Genomic DNA, 18862 nt, shown 5'->3' with positions numbered 1-18862 from the left:
ATGTTCTATAATATTGGTGTTTGTAAGGGCTAATTGCAAGCCAGGAGATGTTTTTAAGAGCTTTTTCACTCCTGCATGATCTGATTCATTCAAAGTAATGTGCTTTAGCATGACTGCGGGGTTGGGGTTTTGTTCAAAATGTTGCTAGTGATACAGCACACACCTTATAATGCTGTCCATCAACCTGAGTTTTGACTGCATTAAGGAAGTGAATGTTCCTGCCTGCCTAAATGACTTAGACCTCTATTTTCTTTAAAGGCAACACTTTCTTAATGAAATTCACACATACTACTTCGCTTTCTTTTAGGAAAAATTATGTGAGGACTTTTAACGCAACAGCTCCTTGTATTCTATATGTAAAGTAATTGAACTATATGGATTTGCCATACATGCTGTTGGATTTGAAATGAATTGTAAATGTTTAGGATGCTAATATGGATGTTGTTATAGCCAGCTCTGTGAAAACTTTTGCCTGTAATGAACCAAAGATAAACAATGTTGGATGTCATTAGAAATACAGAAATTATATCCCCCCTACAGATTGTATGATTCATCCTCATAATATTGTGCTATTTATTGGCACCCTTTCTTGGAGAAAAATAGAAGTGTTCAAAAATGGATTATTTGATTTAAGGAAACTCATAAACGGGCTGAAGATATTGGGGCTGTTTAGAATAGAGAGATTTTGGAAAGGTAAACAATAACTGTGTCTGCGTTAATTATACACAGGACAATAAAAGAAGCAAAAGCAGAGAACTGCTCACTTTTCTCTTGTATTGTTGTATAATAGCAGAAGATACAAGAAGGGGACAGGCTCATAGCCCCAGTCCAGCTGATCTACAGCTGGCTGCTTATATTCATATATATAGATATATAATATTCATATTTAGCACAAGGTTTTTTTTTATTTTCTTGGCGCAAGTCAGGTTCTTGGATGTTAGGAAACACTGAAATGTAGATGCACAGTCCTGATTTGGCACCCTGTTTCTGTTTGCTCTGATGATGTTTTTACTTAGAATTACACTCCAAACTCATTTTTCCATAGTGAATTCATTCTTGGTGTTTTCTTGTTGTTGGTTGGTTAGAATGACTTGTGAAATTTCTGCCAGCTTCTGAACTTGCTGAGAAAGGATGAGAACCTTATTTTTTTTTTTTCTTTCTTGAATAAACTGGAAAAGAAAAGTTCTGCAAAACATAAAAAATCATCCAAAAGTGACTGTGGGTTTTAAGTTGCCCATATAGACCAAAGTATTTCTATTTTTGATATTTAAAAACAAAACAAAACAGCTTAAGATGTAGTTCTATCCTATGAAATCAGGATTGTGAATTTGCATTTTTTGAACTCTGTGGGCTTTCCTATTTGCACTGGGGTTATCTTTCTGTTGATTTATTCCAGTTGAAAGAATTTCATGTGCATAATATTTGCTTTAAAAAGAGAAAAATGAAACCTGATCACTGGGAATAGCATAACTGTATAGCTTTTCTCTTCTGTAGGGACAAACAGACATTGCAGAAATATTACTTGTTACAAAATCATCAACGTTTTCTTGCTTTGTATCCTGTGCTGGAATTGTAGATGCATGTTGTTTATGCAGTGCTTCAAAATGTTTATTTCCTTGTACTCCAGAGGAAAAAAAGAATCAAATCTAAACACTGCGTACATTCCAAATAGAAGGAAGCTATGCATGCTTTGTAATTTCTAGAAAATAAAATAAAAATCGGAGGGAAAGGCGTGTTAGAGCTTTTCAACTTGCAAATATTTCTTCTTTTTGTGTTGTTTTTTCCTCTTGCAGATTTAACTCTGGTTGGCCTCCACCAGCAAATGGAGATGAGATCCATAAAAGAGTGAAAAATATTTTAAGGACACACAGTGCTAGGCAGCGCCTGGCGTTTGTAAGTTTGCATACTAAGTCCTTTCTTCTTTCCAAGATGACTGAGGAAGACAATTAATTGTGCTGATACTCTTGAATTTATTATGATGTTGTCTTTTGAGGCGCACTTGATTTAGAAATGTGAATGTAATAAGTAAGCTGAACTCTTTCTCACTGTTTTCAGTAGCTTCCTTGTGTGAAGCTCTTATAGACAGGTGGCAACCTCATAAGGGTATAGAGGACAATTAAATTTTCTTTGTATCTGATTCCTCTGCTTTCACTGTAAGCAAAAAATGTTAGCGATCTGTTATAGAACACTGTGGCTTAACATGTTGTGCATCTGCACATAAACAGCTGCTGGTGTCCAGCTGTTTGTAGAGCTAATATTATTCTCCAGTTGTGTGTGGATTTTTTTTTCCTCCCTTTAATTACCTGGTTCTAAATGAAATCTAACTATATTAAGCCTGGGATCAGAATATTTTGTCCTTGAGTCTAATGGAATTTTGAAGTCTGATTTTAGTCAGGCATTTTTTTGCCGCTGCAATTTTGAGAAACCCACTCATGGCACAGGATTTCCCTCAGCAAAGCATTTGTAAAATATTGTTCATCTGCAGAGAACTTAGGGTCTTAAGTCTGAGATGAGGTAAAGGAAAGGTAAAAGGATATAAGAGTGAGAGTAGGTAAGATAGAGGTAAGGAGCTCTAATGAAATTTTTTTTTTTTTTTTTTTTTGTCTGACAATCTACTGCACTGATGTTATTGATTGGTTCAAAGAGATGAACCTCTCAAAGTGGGGAAAGATTTTATTTTATTTTTTTTTGCTTTCTTAGAAAAAGGAGTGTTGACAGAAACCTGCTTTGCTGAAGTTTTAGGCTGCTGTTGTCCACCTCACCCCTCTACCAGAGCTTACTGTGTCTATGGGAGGCGTGATAAAGAATGGGAGAGCTTTGGTCTCCCCACCTCACATTTCAATGAAGAGAAAGGGGGTGTACCAGTAGTGCACCACCAATTGAACTCTGCTGACTGAGACGCAATAACTACCATTAACTCCTGGCAGGAGGCTGGGGGAAAAAAAAGAAAAAACGAAAAAAAAACAGGTTATTGTCTTAATTTGCTGCTGCATGATGTACTGAAGAACATCTGCCTTGGCTCTGAAGTCTTGATTTATTTACTTATTTCCCCAGCTGTAGCCATCATGGGCAGCGACTTGTGTTTCTTGTGTGCTGTCTCAATCTGATTATTTTCTCATTTTTGATCAATCTTTATTTCCAGTTTAGTTGACGCGCTTTTCATTTTCAACCATGAAAAAGGTTTTTCTTATGCAAGCTAAGATTGTTTGATCCAATTTGTGTTGTACCTTCCTCAGTTCATATCCAAAAATGATGATATTGTGAGCTGACAGAAATCTAGACTGTGCTGTTATGCAGTGGATGGATGAGGTAAATGGGTCATCTTGAAAGTGGGAGCTTAGCAGAGGAAGTGTAGGGAAATATTTAGATGTTGTACTGAGGGACGTGGTTTAGTGGGAAATACTGGTGGTAGGTGGATGGTTGGACTGAATGATCTTAAATGTCTTTTCCAACCTTGGTGATTCTTTGTACTTGCAATGGGGCGAGTGGATTTCTGGCTCCAGTTTGGGTGCTCTTCCAAACTTCGAAAGGTTAAAAAAAATCTCTTACTGTTTTATTCCGAAGAACATAATGCTAAACAACCATTCCCAGAAGCATCCATCTGTGTTTTCCAAAATTTTGTTTCCATAGTGCTCTGTAAAAATAGTGTGACTGAAGCTCTGCTGCACGTTCCTTAGGGTGTCCGCTGTAGCTTTCCACTGTGACATTCTGGCAGTATCATAATATTTCTTTTTTTTTTTTTTTTTTTTTTTTTTTTTTTGCTTTCCAGAACATAGTTTGCCTCTGGCAAATGCTGAAGAGTTTTATTTACTGCTGTACCCCATTCTCTCTGCTCAGTCCTGTAGCCTGTGACTGCTGAAGAAAGAGTTTTCCTACAAACATGCTTATTACCTGTATTGCAATGCAATAAATTGTTAGATTTTTTCCATCCACACTCCGACCGTTCAGCTTGTCCTGCATCATCCTGCTGTCTTCTACTGTATTTATTGTCTTTTCTCCCAGGCTTGTGTTAGCAACAAGTTTGATTATTTTAACTTCACAATCTTGTTTTCAAGTTATTTCTTAAGTAGTGTGAAAGGTAATTTTGTTTACTAATCTTTGCATCGATTAGCTTCTGCTACAAACATCACTGAATGCCTTCTCTTCAGTAGGCATCCTTGCCTTTCAGAGCAGAGTGAACATGGTTGTATTTTTGTGGATGAAATTTCTCCCATCCTACCTCAGGTGGGCAGCTAGCTTATTTCAAAAGAGATATTCTGTCTCATACATACCTGAGAGGGGTAAATAAGCATTTAAGCATGTTCTCTACCCTGTCTAGGGAATGGGAAATATACAGATGAGTAGAATACTTCTGTCTGATAAAATGCATTACATGAATAATGGTAGCTTAGTGGCAGAGCTGTTAACAGTAAGTTTTTTGTTCTTTCTCCCATCTTTTACAAGAAACAAAAGTAAAGCAGTTAGCAGCAGGTTTCATAGCATTTAATCCACACGTTTTTGGGTTATTGAAGCTTATGCTGTCTGCATGGTTCTTCAGATCTACAATGTCTAGAAATTCTTTCCAGTTTATTACCTGAGAATTATTAGCTGAGTTGTGCTGAACTTAATTAAAAGTGTTCATAAATAGCATTTGGCTCATTACACTTTGTCCCTTTTTCCCCCAAGAAATGTAAGCACTTTAATAGTTTTCTAAGTGGAAAGAAAGTATTTTTGAAATGAGATCATTGTAATCAGAAACCAAGGTAATGAGAATTTGATTTCTGTGTTCTTTTTTGTTGTTTTTTTTTTTTTTTAGGATGAAAGTAACCCATCAAAAGGAAACTTGACTAATACAAGACAATCTTCACATAAAGCACACTTATCCTTAAGTGATCTGCAGAGCAGGTATGGGGTTGAACCATCATTATATTGCCCCTTAAATAATAAAAAAAATTCTCTTCCTATTTTGAGCTATGTTATATTAGATTTACCAAGGTTTTTTGTCTAAAAGGAAAATACACTAAACTATCATTATACCATTCATTCTGTTTGGCTTTGTGTCAGTATAATCTTCATTAAATTCTGATTTTTCTTACTGGATTTGGTCATAAAAATGATCCATGGGCAGAAGCTGTTGGATTTTATCAGTGGATGAGTAAATAACTGTAACTTTTAAAAAATAGCTGTTTGGTTATCTTTTCTTAAAGTTACAGGAGAGCAAAAGTAATTTTAAGCTTTCTTTACTAATAAGGCTTGTGGATAATTTATTTGTTTTTCTCCAAAACAAATGCTTGGAAAAGAGGAGCATCTTAAATGGTGCAAATACATAGGATGTGGTCTAGTAATTCAGCATGTCATATTTCAGAAGATATTTTGAACATCTTGCTTCTATAGTTTAATTATTGTGGGTTGCCCTCACATTTATAACTAGGTTTTCTTTTGAAAATGTTACTTAAAAGGCACCAGTTGATTTGATTTTCTCCACTTCTGTAGTATAAGTTCTCAGTACTGATAATCTCTATGTATGTGCACAGCATTTTGTATAACTGTTTGTATCCTTGCTGAAGGAAAGATACAAAATTATGCAGGGCATTTCTAGGGTTGTGTGGATTCTGTTTTTCTTTGAAAGAACTCCTAGAACTGTGGTGCTGAATTTGAGAGAGCTTGACACTTGAGGGGGGGAAAAGAGGCTTTACTTTGCTAATTAAATGTAGTGCAAATTTTTGAACATAGGCTTCCAAAATCATTTCTGTATTCCATGAAAAGGAGGGTTAGTTCAGTGTGCAGCTAGTAGTAACTTTGACTTATGATGAGTATGCTTTAAAAAGTTGATTTAGTTATTGGATTTTTAATTCCCATAATTTGCATCTTCTTCCATGCAAGGGATCTAGTTAGTCTTGGATTTTCATGTGGATAAGGAGCTGCTGCAGGAGTTGTTAGTATTTCTGTACCTGAGCTTATTCTTGTATTCCGCTTGTAGCCTTTTTGCCTCCTTATCCTTTGTGCACAGAGATGCTACAATTAAATTGTGTAGGATGTGCTTCTGAGAGAGAAAGTGCAAGTTGTTGTTCTGAGGCAGCTTTGGGAGTTTGAGATTGATGCTGAGACTGCAGACTATGAAACAAAAGAAGAAACAAATCCTAATACTAGAGAATCAAGAAGTGATGGGTTATGAAATGTGGCACTCGGCTTGGGAAAAGATCATTCCTTGGGTTTAGAGGCCAGCAGCACTAATCCCATTCACTGAAGGGTGAGACATAAAAGGACTCGAGGACAGTCTGATTGCTGAGCGTTCACCACAGTGCTCATAAACAGGATACAAGGACGGAGACAGAGTTCACAGAAGGACATGGTTCTGTCAACCAAATGTTGGCAGTAAAGCAGGTGATTCAGAACCGCTGGGAGAAAGGAAGAGGTCCATGTTTTGTGAAATATTTAGTATATGATTCACTCAGAAAAGAACTTCTGGGACTCTTAAAGGAGATGTATGATGGAACAAAAGCATCTGACAGGTATTTCAGAGCAGGGAGTTGCGTGCAGAAATCCTGCTGTTAATATGATTTGTGAGTGTAATTCCCAGATTGTTTAGCTCAGGTTGTCAGTTCGTTTTCCAGTCAAGACAGAGGAGGGACTCTTCTCTAGGTTGGCTCTGTGTCCGCACCAGTGCTAAGCATCTGGTGTGCAAGGACTAAAACAAAGCTAAAGCATGCATACTTTCAATTCTTTGTCAGAAGCAGAATAAGGAGTTTGTGGAAGTTGCTGTTGTTCTTAGAGACTTTCTTTTACTGCAGTTAAATTGGTTGGATTTTGAGTGTTTCTCTGTAGATTAAGCTTTCAATAGATGAAAATAAAAGTACAAAGCTGACTACAGATGGGCTCCAAGGAAAAAGATGCCAGAGCTGTTTATTGTATATTTGCAAGTTCCGTCCTTATTTGTTGGATTGAGAATTGTCAGAACTGAGGTGACCCAGACTGGGGAAAGGAGGGAGTAAAAGTTCAGTTGTTCATGGGTGCCCAGAGCATTGACTTGTCTACATTTAACGTAGGCCAATATAACTTTTCTATTGATTTTACCGTTTGGTAGGTTGGTTTCATTGCTTCCAAACAGTAGTGAGCAGATCACCCTCTCCAGGATGATGAGTAGGTTTAAATTTTCCTCATGCTGTTGGCTGACTTAAAATGCTCAGGCTTTATCTGCAAAAGGGGAAGCTGACCTTTCCTCTCCCTTTAATATTGCAGGCTTATAGAAATCTTTTTAAATGAGGTATGAGTTGATATCAGCATAATACTACTTTTGTTTTCTGTGGGTGAATACAAGCTTAGATATGTGAGTTTAAAAAAACTAATACTACTGATCTTTCTTTTCTTGGCTCACATTTTCCTTTCTTAAACTGAAAACCTTATGATTTAATACAGCTATCTACAAGTATTTGTGAGTCCTGTGATACAAGCCCTCTTCCAATTCTATCATATATTCTTACTGGTACAAACTTAAATATAAAGTTTTGAGGATTAGCTTGACAATAATAGGTCGACAAATTATACATACATAACACAGTCTAAACCTTCCCCATGTAAAAGTAAGCCATTTCCCAAATGAGAACGGTCACCACAAGTTCACTTCTCCCGTTTCTTCTCCTAGACTGAGAACCTTACTGAAAGGCTGAAGATAACTCAGTCCTAATTTTTAAGTGTCCAAAGTGCCTAAATATCTGAGCATATGTGACAAATGTCACCTCAGTAGTTATTTTCTGCTGATTTTTCATCTGTTTGTTTCATGCTGTATTACAGGAAAATGGCTCACTTCATTATATAACGCGATCCTTTGTTTTGGGAGTCTCAAGAGAAGGCGCACAGTCATGAAGTTTAGATATACAAGCTTTGGATCTGTCAATGTTTTGTAATGATTTTCAGAGAATAAATTTTATTTCATAGATAAGGGAAATAATTTCTCAAAGTAAACAGACTGCGTTTGGTATTGAAATGGTGGCAAATAGGATGGAGTGGGGAAGGGAGCGCTTGATTGCCATTATGTCATAATGTGTTTGGTAGAATACTTAATCCAAGATGCTTCCGATAGAGCACTTTACTGCTGCAACCACAGTAATTTAATATACCCCTGATAGATTGTCTTCATATTGAAATAGCTGCATTTTGACCTTCAAAGGACACAGAAATCCAACTGTGTTGCTCTTGCATGGGCTCAGTGCCTAGTCACACTGCCTATCAAAATACAGCATAATGACTGCATGCTCTTTGAGAATTAATTCCTTCTTTTTGTGAGGTATTATCAAGTGCACGTGGTCAGGTAAAGGAGACTTTGTGTGAATGTGGGGTGGGCTCCCATTTCTGAAGAGTAGCTGCAGTGCAGATTTTGTTTCTATTTGTGAAAGGTAATCTGTGGTTAGCAGCTTTACACTTGGATTTCTGTTGGCTTTGTACTTGTGATTCCTCTCATTTATCTCATTTGATCATTATTTCTTATCTTTTTTTCTGTTGACAGTTCACCAGTGCAGCAGAACATCACTGTTCACTTGGATAATGGTGAATTCTGGTATAACCGTGCAGCTGTATACAAAGGGAAGCCTCACAGAGCAATCTTTGAAGACAGTCTTGGGAAAATATATAGAAACATGTACCAAAAAGCTTCTGGCACTATTTCAGACCAAAAAGCACACTCCTGATGGCAATTCAGCTGAAAATGCACAGTACACAGTGTTGATATTTCTTAGCAAAACTTTTTTTAAGTGACGAATATTTGTACTCTATTTTTAAGATGTAATTATGGCTGGGCAGGATTTTGGAGAAATTGAGTTCTGGTCTGGGTTGCCAAATGAATGCTATTAGCAGCACCCCCACCACCACAACACCTCTGCTCCAAATTAAAAAAAAAAAAAAAAAAAAAAACACTAACAAACAACAGCAAGAAAAAGCCGTAAGCCCCTCCACAGTCGATGAGGGTGATGTTGCTTCTTTGAGACTCTCTGAAGATAGCCATTTTAAAGACTAATATGTCTGCTGGATGTTCCTGCCTGACATAGGTCAAGTTTCAGTGCAGTCAATTATGATGTAAATAATTAAATCTATGTAGTAACATAAGAAGCAATAAGTCCTAGTGTTCAGTGAGGGTATCTAAAGGGGAGAGTAAGTGTGAGTATTGATATAAATGGCATGCTCTGGGAAAGAGAGAATTTGAATTGTTTTCTAGAAATTTACCTTTGGATTGTTTTTGAGAAGGGCAGAAAGATGACTCCAATAGTGACCTACATGCATGCTTTCAAAGTGGTTTCAAGCACCTTTAGTCACAAATTTTCAAATAATGTCAAATTTTAGAAGAAACCCACCCAGATCAGCAGCCTTCGTATTAGAAGAAAGGCTTTCTTTATGTACCCTGTGTGTTTGAAAGTTTCCAGGCTTTCTTGAATGCAGTCCTGGCACTTGCAAATATAGTTGTAGTCTTTAAAAATACAAATGAAAAAGGAGTAGAGAGGGGGAAAGACTGGAGCAAGGTAGTCAGCAAGCTCTTGTATCTAGTACAGGCCTTCTGAAGTGCCTGCATCACAATCCCACCTAATTTGGAGCCTGTCCTTGCCAGCCTGCTGGGATCCTGTTGGCAGAAATCACATCCTTTCTGCTAAAGGCCACCAAATGTTCATCAGCGGTTCAGTGCTATCCCAAGGGATGAAACCTTTTCAGCCTTGCATTGAACAGATCCCACATTAGCAAGCCAGGGCAAATTGCCCATCTATTGAAAAGCCGAATGCTTAAAAGGGCAAGAGTGTCCATCTCCTGCTTCCCTTTTAGAATGGGGAAGGGGGAAAACACATGCATATTCTGGCTCCTTCCCTAACTAAGTGAACAGATTCAGTTATACCGATGCCATTTTACCTGTTATGATTGGATAAAAGATAAAGCTTGCAGTACAGATGGCAGAACATATGACTGTTACCTGCCAGCGTGCCTAGATAAACAAAAAGTTGGTCTACTTTGCCTTCCATCCTTTAATGCTGAGACAACGTAATTGATTTGAGAAAGCAGTTGGTGAGCAATTATGCTGGTGGGAAAGCATGCTGAAAGGTTGTGTGCTTCTGCTTCAGGAAAGGGGACTCTCAGAGGAAGTGTCTTCCATGCAGACATTTCTATTCCTTGTAACAGTTAAGCAAGTTGAAGTAGATTAACACTGATCATTTCCTGTCCCTGCTGCCATTTAACACATTAGTGCTTTCAAAGGGTATTAGCTGCACAACCTTACTCTGTGGATAACTGTTGAGGCACTCTGTGAAGAAGTAGTATGTTTTTTGTTTGTTTGTTTGTTTTGTAGATGTGAAAAGAAAAACTTACCTGAGCCATGCCACTGAAGACATGGTGGCCATGGAGTATTGTGTTACCAGTACTTGGTATTCTGTCATTAGTCCTATGAACTCAGATTAGTCCAGAAAATAATAGTTTCTGTCTTGCTGCTCCTGGAAAATAAGCTCAAGGCACAAGCAGGGGATCAGAGAGGTTGGAGGCCACTATGAAAAACTAGGATAAGATTTTGGAGAGGTCCAGAGGATGTAACTGGATAATCACAGCATACGGTAAAATGACAACTTTTGATTTTTCATCACGGACTAAAACTAGATGGGAGAAATAGAAAGTGTCATATACATAGTATACTGAATTCTGACCAGTATGGACATTTTCACTGAAGCCTTTGTATGCAGCATAACAAGTGAAGCAGATAGGCTCTGAGTGTCACTGGCCCTGCTCCAGCTGCAGAGAGAGATGGTGTGTACGTCTTTCTGCATCAGCTGCTGCAGGATATGTTTCTCTCTTGGGTCAGAGTCATTCCACAGCGTATATGCTGTGATACTGCACAGTTCTCTTCCAAACACCGTACTGGAAATCCAGTTTGGTTAATGGAAAGCTATTCTATGAAATGTGACTTAAAACCCAAAGTACTCTATCTGTCCATAAAATCTGCAAGCCACTTGTTTTTTAAAAGCTTTTGGCCCCTTCCCTGTTTGCTCAGCTAACCCTCCAATTAATATGCATACAGCTCAAGTGCACTGAGCACTGCTGCTCCTTTGCTACTGCAGCATGCGATAAGTATAGGTTCAGGCAGCGAACCAACATAGTAATAAACTGTAATTGTTTAGTGCACCTTGCCTTCTAATACAATTTAAATCCCTTCTATCAAATGCAAATTTTTAGGTTCCTGAGTGGAGCTTTAAATAGCATTTTCTATGCTCATTCCTTATCTTTTGCCATCCACAAAGTGGTCTGTTAGTGACATTGGGATGGCATCATTCCACCTCCATCATTTTACCTCCTAAAGGAAAGCTGCCTACTCAAATCTAGAAATAATGGGGTAGATTAAGAGAATTAGTGTGGTTTTTTTTTTTGTACAGTCTATCTCTCTCTCTTGCCCTCCCTGAGCTATTATAACCCATGTGTATTATTGCCAAATGTTTTTCAGCATCCAGTATTGCTTGCAGTATGCAGTCTAATCAGTGTAATATTTTAATCACTTTCATTTTAATAAATCAGAGCCAACTTCCAGCATGTTCCCTTTCCTACAAAGAACTTGATACAGCTTAGGACCTTGGGATGGCTCACTAGGCGTATAGTTTGTCTACTTATTGGGCTGAATGCCAAATCCTTTGCTGAGTGGCAGTTGCTTTGAAAATCACTTAGTCATTGACCTGTTGTGGTTTAAATGCAAAAAAAAAAAAAAAAAAAAATCTGACTTATTAATGATTTGCCTTATCAAAGTTTTCAACAAGAAGCAGGGAAGCTTAAGCTGGTCTGCTGGGGACAGGAGGCAAAGGGGTGGATGGAGTAAGGAGCAGCCTTATGAGATAAATGGGTGGCATGTTTGTATGCCAGATCTGAAGAGGCTTTGAAGATGAGGGCTGTTATTTAGATTGTACATCGTGTTGGAACTTTACTGTTACTTAGTAGGTTGCTAAAATGGAAAGAAATTTACCTATTGGGGTTGGGAACTTATTTATGGGGATAAAATAACAAGTTTTAGCTCTGCTCAGTATTAAATAGTCTGTGCTAAATTCCCTTTCACTATTACCTCAGCTGTAAAATGGGAAGTTTGTGCTCTATTGAAGCTTAATTAAATGACTGTAAAGTGTTTTGGGATCCTGAAGTGAATGTTACTGAAATTTTCTTGTGGAAGCCTGGCTGAAAATTCCCATCTCATCTCCAAGGTTACTGAAAAGACCTTATTCTAACGTTCCCAGATTTATTATGTTTTAATAAGACAGTTATTAAGCAAGTCTTAAACTTAACAAGGTAGAAACCTTATACATTCGTAAGACTATTGAAGAAGAAAATGCTTTATCACAGATCTTTACTACAGACCTTCCCACAATGGACATTTTATGCAGTTTGTCTCTTGGATGATCTGGGTTCATCCTGCTCATACTTCAAGGTATGCTAACCAGCATTGCTAGCATCTATCACTTTGTTTTCATCCCCTCCCCAAGAAGTAAGGGGGTGCAGTGGTGCATGCAACTTGGCAAAGGGAAAGGTTATGTGGTGCAAAGGATAGGCTGTAATATAGTGCTGATCTTCCTGATTTTTAAACTTCAAAGTGTTTTCTGGAACACCTAACTATGCAGCAAAATTCTTAGCTTTTTAGCAGTGGCTACTTCATTGTATGAATCTTGTAATGTGGAATCTCTGGGTTATAAGAAAACCTAACCATTAAGCTAACTACTTTGCTGTTACTGAGTGATTGTTATCAGGATGCTGACAATGTATCAAGAGATCCTTTGGGGGGCAAGAAATTTGAGGAAACTTTTAAATTGGTGGAACTTCTTCACTGCTTGGCTGCAGTGAAAACGATTAAATCTAATAGACAACAGCATTTCTGTGAGTTATGTTAATGAGCTACTTCAGTGACAAAAATGATTTCGGTGATGGTCTCCAGTAGTGGCGGAGAGCTGGTCTTTGCCCAGTTCCTTTGAATGTCCATAAATTAGTGTTGTGGGAAGTGATCAAGAGCATCTAATAGGGAATATTAAGCACAAACCTGAATGTTGTTCTTGATTTATGCTGCTTGCCCATGCAATTGAAGCATCATCAACCAAAACCATTAAAAAGTGGTGGCTGTAGTTCCTTCTTTTAACAATGTTGGCTTGCCAAAGACATGTGATTTGTTTCTTGTGTTTGTCTTCAGAGGGAAATTCTCTGAAGTGCAGTGATAATTTGTCTGTTTGACAGCATGGAGGAACTGCAATCCTCCTTTCTTGATCAGTGTGAAGACTGCACTTCTTTGTGTTTGTTTCCATGCAGCTCTAGGTGATTGCTTCTGACAGAGAACTCTCTACAGGTGAGGTGTGTACGTCTGAGCTGCCTTCTCATCTTCTCAGGGGAAGGTGTTTGCTGTTGCTAGACAAGGTCCCCTTTGGTTCATATGGATTGCCTCCTCCTTATGAAAACTTACTTGGTCAAACGTTGGTGTGATGGCATGGAACCTCTGTGATTGGATGGGGCAGGGATGGGACCTGGGAGTGCTTTGGGGAAAGGTTTTCTGTGCTTTCTGCACTTGCATACCAGTCTACAGAACAACTGTGAAACCCATAAATAGATCTCGAAGTAACAAAAGCAGCACTCACACTGCTGAATTCTAACACAGGAATATTTGTATTGTTGCACTGACTTCAATTTCTGTTTGGATGTTGTGCCGATGGCATTGTCACTATGACTGCAGTTGCATGAACTGTCCCAATGAGCACTCCACCAGTGAACATTTGCTAAGAGATTGCTTTCCTGTCTGCCTTGTTTTCACCACAACCATCTACTGTTTACATACATTTTAGCCTCTGTGCCATTTTTTGAAGGCTTTATTTGTCTCATTTACGTTTTTGGTTCGGATAATACTTAAATATGAAATCCGTCTGTGAAGCATATTGTATGCTCACGTTGAGGGGTAAAACCGGTTTTTAATTAAAATTTTATACAGCACTTGTATTTCACTTTGTCCTGTTTTATTATGAAACACTTCAATCTTCCTCCTAAAACACATATGTCTTGTGCGTTTCAAGATGTTCCTTGTTGCTCATGCAGAACTGCTTTCTGAGCTCTGTCAGCAGAGCGCCATATGTTCTGGGGTTCATTTTGCTTCTCTGGCGTCCGTGTAGGCAGCATATTGCACGTAAGGCAGCTAAGCTCTGCTCCATTCTTGTCTTTGTAAACTTGTCAAGAGATGAAAAAAGCAGGGAGAAGAAAACACTGAATAATACTTGAGTGATTTGAATGATCAATGAGTTACGGCAACGCGGCCAATCAAAATTGAAGCTTCTTGTGTACTTGGGGGTTTTTCTTAATGGTGGCTTATGCACGGCCTTTAAAGTGACACAGCCCTCAGTGCTCGCCTGTGTTACACCCAGAATGAGTGCTGGAGATTAAGATACAACGCGAGCCATTTGGCAGTGACAGGCATTGTAAGCTCTCTTAATTTTGCACTGATCTGTTAGTATTAAATTTAAACAAATGTGAGTAATAGCAGATGGGTATGTGAAGGGATTGTGCTCCTCCTTGCTGTCTCCTGACTTTGTAGGAAATAACTCCAGCCTGTTTAGATGGCAGGTACTGAAAAGACTGAAATCCTGATGGTATCCTTGTGTGAGTTTTTTTTTCAGTTTGGGGTTTTTTTTGTTGTTGTTCTTTTTTTTTATGTCACTTTTCTTACCGATCTATTTCAGTTTCTTCCCTACCCACTGTAAGCTAGCAGGTACCATCAGTCTTCAATACAGCACTGGTATGTGGGAGCACAGCCCTGACTGTTTATTGATAGCAGTCATATGTTGTCAGATGCTGATCTTATCTGCCAAATGCTTTTCAGCATCGCTGCAGTGACTGTGACAGAGGCCAAAGTAGTTTTGCAATTCCCTTCTTTAACTAGAGCTTGAAAATCAAAAAGGAGAAAAAGAAGAAAGAAACTCGCTAAGCAAGAAAAAGGAATGTGTATTAAACCGTTCTCCTTTCGCTGAGGTCGGAGGCCGAGGGCTGGGGCTGCTGCCCGGGTGGCAGGAGAGCAAACCTGGTGGAAGTGACAGGCAGCTCTGCTCCTGGGACTCTTATTTACATATGTTTAAAACAAACAGAAAAGCTGCCTTTGTTCCCCAGGAAAATCTATTTACTTGACATTCAGCTCATGTATGAGCCGGAACTTCTTTCGTGGAAGATGTCGAAACAAAGCAGCTGACATTTCTGCTGTGATGTGCGGCTGAAGCTAAGATTTGATTTTGAAATATGAAAGTAAACTGAAACTACCTCCAATTTAAAGGTGGTTTGTTTGGGTTCTTTTTAATGACCTTAAAAGTTTTGTGAAGTTTTTTCCCCTTCCCTCTGGGACTAGAAGAAATTATAACAGTAATCTTACTTAGAGCTGGAAGTCTACAGAGACAGTGGCTGTAGGTTAATGAAAAATTGACACTGCTACTTGCCTGTGCTTCCAGCAGAATGTTTTTCCTTCAAACTGATGTGAACTATTGCACTGTGTGAGTTGGTTATAAGCCTCACATATTAAATGGAATGCTTCTTTTGTGGAAGCTATGGGAAGGAGTGAGGGCTGAATGTTTTGCACACTGTTCCTGTTTGGAATGAACACAACAAAAAAGATGGGGTTCTTAAAATGGTGGCTGTGTTCGTTCCCCCCAGGCCTAAAAGTAGAGCCTGCTTGCTTGCTTATTCTAAACCAGAAAGCAGCCAGAGGAATTGCCCCTGTGGTCACCATGTCAGTGCTGAGTGCTACTAGCCCAGCCTGCCAGTACTCCCATGGAGTAGGAGCTGAGTGCTCCATGTGCCAGTGGGACATTCTGGGCTCCTGGGGCATTGCTCATGTGCCCTCTCCAGGAGCATTTCTGCACTGTGATCCTGGACAGCTTCTTTTGCAAAAACTGTGCACACAAATGGCACAAACTTAGCAGCTCTCACTGACTTGGTTCATACTCTGACATCTTAATATCTCTGCTTGTTGTCCTTGGTGTGGTGGTGCCATCTGGTCTTGCTTGGACAGCTTATCAGTAATACTGCGCTGCGTGATATTTCAGTTCTTGTTCTGACATCTTGGGCTGCCTGAGCGGCACACCGCTACCTTGGTGCCAGCCTTTGACCAGATGGCACCTGCTGAAATAGCATCTCCCCATCCACTGTGATGGAGATGAATAGACAGAGGTGCTGGAAACTTGGAAACGGGGAGGGAAGACATGATGTGGGATTTTTGGTCAGGAATTGAAGAGCTGCTGGTTGCCCCGCTGCACCTGAATGATTTGAAACCTTTAGAGTCTCTGAAGAGTGCCCAGTGCTTGGTGTATGTTCAGAGGCAGAATCATTTTCCAACTCCAGGAGTTTCAAAACTCATTGGGGAGGAAAAAATGCATGGCTTTGGGGGCTGAGGTGCACTTGGGAAATGGCAAATATTTTTCTCACGTGTTAAAATTTTATTTAGACTTACACAATATTGATGATTTTTTTTTTTTTTAATTAAAAAGACTCAGGAAGACTTTGTTGTGTAGTGATAAAGCGTTTGGTTAAACGCCAGCAGGTTTGACACGTGTGGTTGTGCTGCTCCCAGGAGATGCACAAATGCACGCTGAGAAATCCTCTTGCCAATACGTCAGCATTTTGACACTGCTAAAGCTTGAGGTTAGCAGGGTTGTTCTCTTCTGTGGTGTCTAAAACACTGCTTCTGCCCCTGTATTTGGTGTGATAAGATGAATGCACTGAAGGTAAGAAGTTGGCTTTTTATTGTGTGTTGGAGAAACACTTCTTGACTATATAATCCAAAATTATTTTAAGCAATTTTCTCCCTATACAGCAAAGAAGAGGGGTAATATGCTGGTGTTGGAAGTGCTGGCTGGTGGGAAATGGGCACGTGAGCTGTGGTATTTGTGGGATCCCATTGCATAGGATGCCTCAGCCCAGCTCTGGGAACTTGAGGAATATCCCATGGTAGTGGGGGTTCCACCAGAGCTGGGCTTCAAGTTGAGATTCATAAAACAAAGAAAACAATGCAAAAGCAACTGTAACATTAAGCTTTTTTGTTATTGCTTGCAGTAAAAGTAAGCAATATATGATACATTCTTTGGTGTATAGTTATCGTTTGTTTTGATTTTTTTCAAATGCAAGGAAGGAGATAACCCTACCCAGGAGCAGAAAAAGCAAAAGAAAAAAAGCATGGCCATGTAAGCTCACAGGTGTGTTTGTTTTTGTAGTAGCGACCATGTAAGTCCTCCATACCTGCCCATGTCCCCTTCTCTCCCTCAGACCTCTGTTTTATCCCGATGAAGTTTCCTCTCATAGGAATACAGGAGGGCAACGTTGCCTGCAGGGATCAGAGCTTGAGATCCTGAGTAGCACCACAGAGCCCAGAAGCAACATCTAGCTGTGGTTCACCTGGGCACTGATGCCTGCATGCCTTGCTCCCTCTGGCCCAGAAAATGAGCACAAGGAACCAGAGACAGCACAGCCCTGCTTGCTAACTTACTCTCCGTCCTGCTAAAATGTATGTATGGCATTTCATTTCTTTCCTTTGTAATAAACTGTGCTTACTGTAGCGTATATTCTTTTAAATAACATTTTAAAATATTTTCTGGTAAATTAAAGTGATGACACATTTGTAGGGTTCATTGTTAATTTCATTTCCTTTGGCTCAGCCAGCCAGATAAAATGCAATGTTATTAATCTTTGTATAAAAGAAGATCCTTTGCTGAACAGTAATAAATGATCTTGATAGATTTGTCAGGAAAATGAATGATAATCATTTGCAGATAGACACAAGCCTAGTATGGAAGATTAATAAGAAAATATGTATTGGCATCGTTAATAACATCTGCTGCCAATGGACTTGTATATTGGTTACAGCCCTGAAAGCGATGCGTTCCCGTTAGGATATTGCAATCCATCAGCACAGTGACGAGCTAGGCTGCCGTGTTCTGCAGTGATGACAGCCTGCTCCCAGGGGAGCACGGAGCTGCTGCTGCCTGACTATGGTTGTGGCATGGTCGGGCTCTGCCTCACCATGCACATCTCCTGGGGGTGGTGCTAGAAGTCTTCTGACCTCATGAATGCGCTCATTCCGTGCTGCTCAGGTGTGACCCACAGGGAGGTCACCGAGGCTGGAATGGAGGGGCTGGAGATACAAAGGAAGCTCATGTGGGTGTAGGCAGAAGGAAGGAGCAGAGGGACTGAGATGAGAACTAGCATAGAAAGGGAACTCTCCTCATCTCCAGTCTTCAACCAAGAAGGGAAATAGAATCCTTCCCTTCCTTATGTGGCCAAGCTAAGGGATGCAGTCACATCGCTTGAAGTATTTTGCTTTAACTGACACAGGCATCATCGTTTTAGGGGAAGCATTGTCCTCCAAGATCTGTGGGTAAGATGAGGAAGGGAGGAGTCAGGGCACGAAATCCCCAGATCGGAACTGTTTGTATTGTTAAAAATAAAAGGCTTAGTAAGCTCTACTTCTAATCTCTGCAAAAGTAGCATTTTTCTTAGGGGAAAAGAACAGTCTCAAATGCTTTTAAAAACTGTCCCTTGCCCCTCATCCTGCTCTGTGGTGCATTTCTGATAGCTTACAGGATATGTGGTCCAAAAAAAACAATAAAAGGCATTGAGCTAAGCGCTGCTGGGGGGCTCTGTGGCTAAGGAGCCCTCAGCACCTCTGCCTCAGATGAGGAGATGGGAGCCTGGGTATTAGAAATGTGTCCATTATTATTAGACATCACCCAGCTATTAATTGCATCTGGTAACTTGATTTCTGGAGGTGCCCAAGATCAGGCTTTTGGGGCCCTGGGCAGTCTGATGTGCTGAGGGCACCCAACCCATGGCTGGGATTGGAAGTAGATGGGCTTTGAGATCCTTTCCAACCCAATTATTC

The 18862-nt window shown here is 39.6% G+C and overlaps 1 protein-coding gene across 4 annotated transcripts in view; it reads left to right on the top strand.

Moving 5' to 3' along the window:
* SPATA6 (spermatogenesis associated 6) overlaps positions 1-18862 on the top strand; it is a 47662-nt gene that overhangs the window by 26045 nt on the left and 2755 nt on the right. For 2 of the 4 annotated variants that reach the window (XM_085232242.1, XM_085232241.1), the window contains 3 exons: positions 1794-1893; positions 4796-4884; positions 8483-13950. In XM_085232242.1, coding sequence (XP_085088368.1) covers positions 1794-1893; positions 4796-4884; positions 8483-8663 — 370 coding nt within the window. In that variant the 3' untranslated portion in view covers positions 8664-13950. Of the gene's footprint in view, positions 1-1793; positions 1894-4795; positions 4885-8482; positions 13951-17250; positions 17560-18862 lie in introns of those variants that run through there. The other 2 variants (XR_014885355.1, XM_085232243.1) reach the window with 2 other exon arrangements.

The sequence above is a fragment of the Meleagris gallopavo genome, chromosome 10 (assembly GCF_905368555.1).
Source record: "Meleagris gallopavo chromosome 10, MGAL_WU_HG_1.1, whole genome shotgun sequence".
NCBI lineage: Eukaryota > Metazoa > Chordata > Aves > Galliformes > Phasianidae > Meleagris > Meleagris gallopavo.
Note: the sequence above shows the minus strand (reverse complement) of the source record. Positions and strands in the feature narration are given on the sequence as shown.